Raw genomic sequence first — 9,790 nt, forward strand, 5'->3', positions numbered from 1 at the left:
AAGGTCACTGACAGCAAGCAAATAAGCTTATTAGTTTACTTTCTGGCACTACTGGAAATCGCATGTTTCCCTAGGGTTAGTTTTGTTCCCTAGGAAACATTGCACAACCGTAGGGACTCATTTGTTTCCCTAGGACTGCACCTCAAAACTGTAGGGAATCTTTTATTTCCCTCCCGTTTTGTAGATTTCCTAGGGAAAGTTGGCATTTCCCTACCGTTGCACATTTCGTCAGGTACATGTCTTGGCGCCCGGTGCCACAGGAGCAGCCAGATGGAACATTTCCCTAGGAGTGTATCAAAAAATGGTAGGGAATCGCACACTTGACCTCAAACCCTAGGCCTCACCAATTTTACTCCGCCGCCACCAAATTCTTCATCTTCCCCGCCTAGCCAATTCCGTTGGCGCCAAATCTTCTCCGCCCAACTCCATTGCCGCGGCTACCTGTGCGCCCCATCTCATCCAAATCCCATCTCCTTCCCCTCCTCATCTTCCCTCCTCGTCCTGCAGCGGCGGCGGCCGGCCACCTGCACCTGCACCCCATCCTGTCCCCCTCCTCGTCCTCGGACAGCAGCAGCGGCCGGCCAGGGGCGCGCGCCCCCATCTCCTTCCCTCCTCGTCCTGCAGCGGCGGTGGCCGGCCACCTGCACTCCATCCCCTCACCCTCCTTGTCCTCGGGCAACAGCAGCGGCGGGCCAGGGCCCAGGGGCGCCCCCATCTCCTTCCCTCCTTGTCCTGCAGCGGCGGCGGTCGGCCACCTGCACCCCATCCCCTCCCCCCCTCGTCCTTGGGCAGTGGCGGCGGCCAGCCAGGGGCGCCCCCATCTCCTTCCCCTCCTCATCCTCAGGGGCGGCGTGCAGCAAGCTCCCCTTCCCCTCGTCGGTGTCAAGGGCGGCGGCACCAAGCAAACTGCAACCACATCCATCCCTGGCGGCTGCGGGTCGTCGCCCTTCAAGAGCACGTGGGGGTCAACCTCCGCCTCGTCCTCGTCGTCGACCTCTGCCTCACCCCATCAAGCTGCACCGAGCCAAGCTGCAAAGGGGAAAAGGGTACCTGCGTTGCAGTGCAAGGAAGGCCTGCAGGTGAGAAGAAAACTTCACTATTCTCAGCTTTTTTTATGTCCTAATCAATTTTTTTAATGTGCATTGTTCAATTGATCTACTAATAAATTTTGGTGGAATGTGTATTTTATTTCGATCTGCAATTGATCTGCTAGTATGGTTGTGTTTTGATCTGCTACTATATATGGTTGTGTTTTGATCTGCAATTGATAACTCCCTTTTTTATTGTTTGTTTGAATATGGTTTATGCTCCAGTATACTTATAGTTTGTTGTCGCATTCTAAGCCATGTCGATTGAAGACCGTAGTTGGATGTACCAAGGTTGGAATGACAATGGTTGTCATTCACAAGAATGGGTCAGCAACACAAATACCTTTCTAGACAATGCTTTCAGTATTGGTTCTAGTGTTGAAAAAACTGGAGTAGCTTGTCCTTGTTCAGACTGTTGCAATAGAGTTAGACGGAGGAGGCATGTAATGGCCATGCATCTGTGCAAAAGAGGATTTATGCCTGGGTATACTATATGGACTGAACATGGAGAGCATCTTGTGAGTGAGCCTACACTGGGTCATGAATATAACACTGCTGATGGCTTTGATGAACTGTTAGGCGATTTTGGTGATGCAATGCATAGTGTAGAAGATGAACCACCAGCAGATGCTAAGGCATTTTATACCATGTTGTCTTCTTCACGAGAGCCACTCCATAACTTCACAAGTGTTGCACAAATTACCGCAGTGGCACGATTGATGGCAATTAAGTCACAGCATAACCTCTCCGTAGAATGCATTGATAAATTACTTAGTCTATTTGATGATGTGCTTCCCGAGAACCATAAAATGCCAAAGAACTTGATTTCTGCATTGTATAGGAGAAATACATATCCAAGGCCATTGAGTTAAATGGACCAAATTTTGATTGGTTGCATTCCCCGGTGGATTTCAGAGCTGTTTATCAGTGCTCTTGAGGTCGGGCACATGGCAAATGGGCTACGTTTAATGGGACCATCAATGACAGAGAAGCTCTTCCTGAGTTGAAGCGAAGTCATGCCTCTGTAATGGCTGCTAGGCGTCAACGTCAAGAGGAACAAGAACATATAAGGAAGGAAGCTCATGATAGCAAATTGGCCAAGGATTATGCCCAAAGCATGTTGGAGTGGGGTAGAACTGTACAGTCTCAATTTCAAAGTTTGCAAAGCTTTATGGAGGTGAGATATGACATTCAACCTTCTCTGTTCAGCTTTGTACCAATTGAGCTACTTTCTGATTATATATGATGCATCGTTGAAATACAGAGTGTTGCTTTGCGTACTGGTATGCCAGCCACAAGTGTTCCTTCTATCCTGCCACCGCCACCTCCGGCTCCCAGATATGTTGTTTCACCATCTCCAAATCCCTCACCTGAAAATGTAAGTTTGATTATTAGTATGTCACTTCGTTAGTCTTTATGTGTGGTTGCATGTTACTGAAATATTTGGAGCATAACCTTCTCTCGCTCCTGTATGGGAGATGTCCACTATTTTCCAACAGAGTTATGCATCTCATGATACATCAAAGTGTGATACATCTCATATTCTAAATTCCTAAGAAAGAGTGTTTTCTGAAATTTTCCTTCTAAGACAATTTGAGGCCTGCCTCCACAATGTATTGTATTTCATTACTGCATGTTCCATTGTTGGTAGATAACGTCATTCTAAATATTTGGTGTGAAAATGTTGACTTGGGCCAATTTGTTAGTAGAAAAGTGTTTGAAATGTCCACAGAAATCAGACTTCATGTTTTTCTGATTCTTAAACAAACAAAGATAATGTTTGCCTCATCTGCTGTTTAATTCATTGCTTGTTTAATTGCACAGGTTGGTACCTTTGGCTCATCTGTTGGAATGGAAACTCCTGAAGAAACATTGAGTAGGATTGCAAGTGGAAATTTTCGCAGCCATGTGAATGCAACTACAAGTGGTGGGGGTACCTACTCTCCACCAGTAGAGGAAGACTTCCCATTATTTCCATAGCAACTTTGGTTAAGCTAGCATATTTAGTCTCATGTCACTTAGTGAATCAACTTGTAAGATGTTATTTTGCAACTAATATTAGTGGACCATAATGCTTGTATTAGTGAATCATGGAGCTTCAGTATTAGTGGACCATCAAGCTTGTATTGTTAAGTTGTTACCTACGTGAATGTTTTATCTTATGAAATTAATGCTATTGTTCCCATTCACATGTATTTGATTTTGTTTTTTTAGAAAAAATAAGATGTGAATTCAAATATATATTTTGTATTGGTTTCAAATTTAAATTTGTATAGGAGCTGGTTAAATAGTTTGAACAAAATATTCCCTAGAGTAGTAATTCCTAGGGAAAGTCCTAGGGAAACTAACTTTACACGTTGGCAGAGGGGACCGGTACCCAGACCTTTCCCTAGGAACCAGTTTCCTAGGGAAATAGGAGTCCCCTACCGTTTCCTAGAAAACCGTAGGGCAATGGACATTTTCCCGTCGAATATTTCCCTAGGAACCGTTCCCCACCAAAGATCCTAGGGAAACCTGATCCCTACCGTTTTTCATCCTTTCCCTAGGAATCGAAACCCTAGGGAAACATGCGATTTCCAGTAGTGTGGGTATGTCAGACCCGGGGCAGCGGGACTGCTCACAGGCGTGGAATATCCTAGAGTAGGGAATAGCGCATGGATACGACCTGCCTCTATTGTATCTACCCGAATAGGAGGAGAACTAGTCGATGTACACGGAAACTAGCCAAACTTCTCGGACTAGGATCCTAACAGAACTCGACCAGGACTTTCCATGTAACCCTGTTCCCTCAAATTATATAAGGGCGAACAAGGACCCCTCCAAAAACAGAGACACATCGAATAACACCTAAGGCAATACAAATCACCATACATGACGTAGGGTATTACGCTCCTGTGGCCTGAACCTGTCTAAATCTTTGTGTTCCTTGCACCATCGCGTTCTGATCTCGGCGGGTCTCTGCCTACAAATCACTCTTCTCGGGGTATACCTAAATGGGGTTTGGGTTACCCGGTGTTTGATTTTTGGGTCAACTCACTACGCAGACGCTTCCCACTAGGTTGAGCGGGTTGGGCATTGATTGACCTAAAACCAACCCACTTGCATCCTTAGTTGCAACAAGTAGCAGGGTTTGGTGAGTATTGTGGCGGCGGCTAGGAGATGAAGCTAGTTCTTGAGCCATATAATGACATTCTTATAGTCGACAGATAAGGACATCTGCAGCTCGTGGATTTTATTTTTTCAATGAAAATGAAAGGTCAAATTAAAGAACAATACACACAATACTATGAATGTATGAATTACACTGTTGGAGAACGGCTTATTAGTGCCAGTCACAAGACGTATTAGTGCCGGTCTCTGTGGCCGGCACTAACGTGACAGACATTAGTGCCGGCTACTCTGACCGGCACTAACGTGCGTATGTTAGTGCCGGTCCGTAATACCAGCCGGCACTAACGTGCCCAATCCCGCCCGAGCCTTAACAGCAAGGTTAGTGCCGGCTGATATAACTAGCCGGTACTAAATGTTTTTTCTTCTTTATGTTTCTTTTCTTTTCATTTTTATACATATGGCTATGCGTATTTCTACCGTATGTGACTACATAGTCGTACTCTTTGCATTGCACGGTATTATTAGAACATCATATTACACTAACATTATATATATATATATATATATATACATATTCGTCATGTATGGAACACTTAGGAGTTCAAAAGTACTTGAGATATTACAAATTGTTAAGCACATCAACTATAATAATTTATCAGCTTCCCTGTCGTCGGATCTTCTTGGGCGACGCTTGTACGGAGATCTCCATGAAATTCGCCCTTAAGATTTATGACTTCATCGAGCAGGAATCCACATATAGCTTCTTGAATTGCCCTGATCCGAGCCATTTCAATGAGTTCTTCTTTCATCCACCAATGCTGTCACATTTTTCGATAAAAACATGAGAATAAAAAATAATGAATTAAAATAATGAGCAGATGTGATTGTGCTCACGTACATTGAATGTCTCCACTGTCATTTGCCTTTTTTCACTTGCAAAAGAGTTGATCCACTCGCATACGTAGTATCCACATAAGTTGTTTCCTTGGCCCTGTCTCCAACACTATGGACAAATATGGGTTACGATATAGAATTTTTCTGATGTTTATTGCGAATGACATTAGTAGCGAGAGTATATTCATACCGGAAAATCAGTCACCCAACGAAGAGGCTCGATTTGACCTATCGGCAAGCCTATGTGTTTGCGGAGGTAGCGACTCCATGCAGTATTTACCACCTCGATGAGATCTTGGTACTTTGATTTATCTTGCCTTAACGAGTCGTACACCAAGACCTTGTGCTCCTCAATCCGAATACAAAGCAATATCCAATGAAAGTTGTGCATATACATACGCATAACCAATTAATGTTGATTATAGTAGTTATTAAATAGTATTATTAATATGAAGGGATTGAAAAAAAGAGGCTAACAAAGAACAACTCACTGATGGTTGTATGGCAAGAGAATGAAGGGACACATGCTATTCTTATGCAACCCTCTGTATATAACATCGACTATTTCTTCAGCCTTTTGCGCTACCGATTTCTCGTGTATAATATCGGGGTCGAAGAACCCGACGTTATGGAAGTTCTTCTTTCGGCAAATTTGAATTTTTGACCTACGGGGCACAAGAAAAACGGGGATCAGTCAACACACAAGGCTAAAATAATGAAACGAGATACAATACTTACATGCACCATACACTAACGAGGGACTTGTGAAGGGCATCTTGATGGTATAAATCGTAAAGTGCTGCAAACTCGATATATACATCATCTGCCCCCCGCCAGAAATGCTCATCTTTAATCCGAGCTGTGAACATCTCTAATTCATTAGCTTTAGATTGCATGGCATACCATTTGTGTAACTCGGCCATTCTCGTTGGTAGAAATGGTAGCAACTCTGGCCATATCAAAGGTTCACCAAGTTCAAACTTTTTCTTGCTGCGGGCATTTTGTAGGGCCTCCCCAAGCAATTGAGCCCTTGTTAGATCAGTTTGCAATATCATCCCAGCCATGGTCAACGGATCTCTTGATTCATCGGGACATTCTTCACGCGGCACTATCAACGGAGGGATCGATTGTTTGGACTGCTCTCCTAGCTGGGGAACGGTCTTTGCATTAATGCGCCGATTCTTGGGGTTGCTGTAGAACTTTCTGATCTGCCGATCATAATCCGACTCCCTTTCTTTCTCCTTCATGGGATCTTTAATGAAGTGTTTAATGAAGTGTGCCTTTGCAACCGGATCCATTTCTGGCTTCTTGTTCGCAGCCTCCCTCAGTAGCTTGCGCTTCAGCAAGAAGGTTTGAAACGATTCTTCTGCCTCTTCCTCTTCTGGAGCCTTCGCTTTCTTCTTTCTTTGCTGCTTATGAGATGGCTGGACCGAAGGTACCGTGTATGCCTTCTATCGCTGACTCTGATTCTGTTGTGCGGCTGGTGATGATACCGGAATTGGCTCGCTTTGTGCGGCTGGTGATGGCGGATCCATGCTGGGGTCCCGTGCAGGCGGTGGAGAAGGTGGGCCAACACTAGGATTCCTGTCAGCTGGCGTTGGTGATCTTTGCCTTGAGCACCGAGCGGAATCTGTGGCTGCTTGCACCAATCTTATGTCGCGCTTTGGCCACGCGATCCATGTGTGTACGGCATGTTGTAGTTCTGTTTCTTCAGGACCTATAGGGATCGGGAGGTCCAAATCTTCCCAGGGTTCTTCAATAATTCGGTCAACAAACACTCTGGCGAATCCTTCAGGAATCGGCTGGCAATGTATTGTCCCGCCTTCTTCTTGGACTTCCGCATAACCCTCAGCACAAACTTTGAGCTTTTTCCCATAAAGAACCAGAAGCTCACATTGGGTCCTAACGGTGATGTCATCAATGGGATCCCTCGGCCTGTCGGCACCCAAATTAGGGTGCTCTGTGGAAGCAACACTACTACGACGCTGAAAAGAGGGGCTGATCTCGACATTGGCAGCTGGTTGGTCCGAGCGTTGCCCAACTGCTGCCTCAAGTGACATTATCCGGTTTTCTAGGCTACAGATCTTCTCTGCCACTACTGCCTTGCTTCTGCATCGGCTTCGGTAGGTTTCGAGATCTCCGGAAAAGCCATATTTCCATAGAACTACGCCCACGCCTCGGGTTCGTCCAGTGTGTTCCGCATTCCCAAGAGCGTAAGTCAGCTCGTCATTCTCTCTGTTGGGCTGGAAGGTTCCTTATTCCGTACGCCTCATTGCGTCATCGAGTCTTTGGGCAGCCTCTCTTAGTACGTCGCTAGTCACAAACATTCCAGTGTCGGGGTCTAGTGTGCCTCCATGAGCATAGAAGTAATACCTTGCTCGTTTGAGCCAACTCAAGGTCTGCGGTACGATTCCTTTTGCAATTAAATTATTTTCCATCTTTTCCCATTTCAGAACAGCAACCTTATAACCTCCAGGCCTAAGTCTATGGAAGTTTGTATTTTTGCTAGCATTCATTTTGCCTTGAATCGAGGCTGCCATGCTGTCAGCACTGTGCTTGTAATTCACGAATTTATTCCACCACTCTCGTTGCTTCTTCCAGACTTTATCAAAATCTGGTGTGAGGCCCTTGTTGACAAAGTTTGCCACCAATTTTTTCTTGAACGAGCCGAACTAAATTGCCATCTTCTTAAATGCCCATCCCTTTACTTTGTCAGCTTTGCCTGGGGGAAAGTTGAAGTGCAATGACACCTCTTTCCATAACAAATCTTTCTCTGAATCTGGCACGATATCTTCAGGTCAATCAGAGACTTTATTTCTCTTCCAAAGCTTGTACTTTATGGGGACGCTTTCCCTAACAAGATATCCCAATTGATTTACAAATGTCGTCTTAATTTGACCAGGGGCTAGTGGCTCGCCGGTTGCTTCGTTGATCTCCGTGATGGTTGTACATCCTACCATCTTCCTCTTGGAGCCACGTTTCCGTTTATGCTTCGTTGATCCTGATGCCTGAAAGAATCGCAAATTTATCAATCGGGTTGCTAGCAACTAGTGGACGTCGCGGCAGGTATGTGTAACCTTCATAACCCGCAAGCAAGGATTCCAGATCGATAATTATTGACTGAAACATGCATAAGAATTTTTAGCTGGAGCACGACTGCTTACACAAGGACTGAAATCATCAACAAAGCTAGCAACATAACACAAATAGTTCGCAGCTGGGCCGCATGTGTCACAAACAATATCTTGCTCCTAACATATATATTGACAAAACGTTTATCCTGATGCCTGAAAGAATCACTAAACTTTTATACCTCAGCTTCCTCGACATTTTCTTCTTCCTCCCCACTAATATCTTGCTCCTCGTCGCCATGATAATGCAAGTTTAAAAATTGGCTGCCATCGTTCTCGTCCTCATCAAACTCTGGAGCTATGTGCCCAGTACTACCACGAATGAGCTCGTGCATTAACTCGTCCGTAGGATCCATTTCCACTACCTGAAATAATAAAAAACATTAAGTATTTTCTAGTACCAATAAAATGTACATATTTGCAAAAATATTGTATCAGAAGAGAGTGTAGAATATTTCATGGCTACTCAATTATTTACCAAAGACATGAACCGTGAGAGTGTAAAAATATTGTATCTTGCTGCTGAATTACTTGGTGCAAAAATACAGCAGAATGAACACTGCCCGGTATGTGTGATATTTCATGGTTTTTGACTTAGCATTAGTCTAACACTTCCATTTTGAAGTATTTCAGATAATGATTACTTGCATGATCCTTTTGATAATCCTACAGATTGAAGATGCCCGAGCTGCGATGTTCATTTACAACAAGCACAAGAAAGCATGGGAGATGTTCATTATCTACTGGAACATTGATAATCTTCCTTTTGACGAAAGTGCCTTGAGCGTGATCACGGCGTAAGTAAGGTGTGTCCTCTTTGGATAAGAGGATGCTAGGGTCAACGTCAACTGAGAATGGAGGAAGGTCATCAATCTGGTCATAATCTTCCGAATTGTCCGAAATATTCTCAACTCCAACAACTTTTCTTTTTCCGGGAAGAACTATGTGCCGTTTCGGCTCATTTCCAGCCTTGTCTGCTTCAGGCGTCTTATCCGACTTCTTCTTCGGTTTGCTCGACATGTCCTTCACATAGAACACTTGTGTCACATCCTTGGCTAGAACGAATGGTTCATCTTTATATCCAATCTTTTTAAAATCGACTATGGTCATCCCAAACCGGTCCTTCGTTACGCCTCCTCCAGCCACCCATTCGCAACGAAATAGAGGGACAACTATGGATCCATATTCAAGTTCCCATATCTCCTCTATGACACCATAGTAGTTGTTCTTTTCTCCATTACTGTTTACTATACACATACGGACACCACTGTTTTGGTTGGTGCTTTTTTTGTCTTGAGCTCTCGTATAAAATGTATACCCATTGATTTCATACCCTTGGTATTGCTGGACAGTGATTGATGGTCCCCTAGCCAGCCATTGAAGTTCTTGATCAACTGTGTTGTTGCCCAATAATTTTCATCTGAACCAGCCGTCAAAAGTTTTTATATGTTGGCGTGTAATCCAAGCAAGATTCTTCTGTGGATTTTCAGACTGTATAATATTCATGTGCTCATAAATATATGGAGCCACCTTGGATGAATTCTGAAGAACCGTGAAGTTTGCTTG

The 9,790-nt window shown here is 44.2% G+C and overlaps 1 protein-coding gene across 1 annotated transcript; it reads left to right on the plus strand.

The window, feature by feature from the left end:
- The first annotated feature begins 1,934 nt into the window (after positions 1-1,934).
- LOC120713914 lies at positions 1,935-3,283 on the plus strand. The gene is made up of 3 exons (XM_039999875.1): positions 1,935-2,265; positions 2,353-2,466; positions 2,913-3,283. The coding sequence occupies exons 1-3, from the start codon at positions 2,116-2,118 to the stop codon at positions 3,066-3,068; spliced, it is 420 nt and encodes a 139-aa protein (XP_039855809.1). The 5' UTR covers positions 1,935-2,115; the 3' UTR covers positions 3,069-3,283.
- Positions 3,284-9,790: the final 6,507 nt, after the last annotated feature.

Source organism: Panicum virgatum, chromosome 6K (assembly GCF_016808335.1).
Source record: "Panicum virgatum strain AP13 chromosome 6K, P.virgatum_v5, whole genome shotgun sequence".
NCBI lineage: Eukaryota > Viridiplantae > Streptophyta > Magnoliopsida > Poales > Poaceae > Panicum > Panicum virgatum.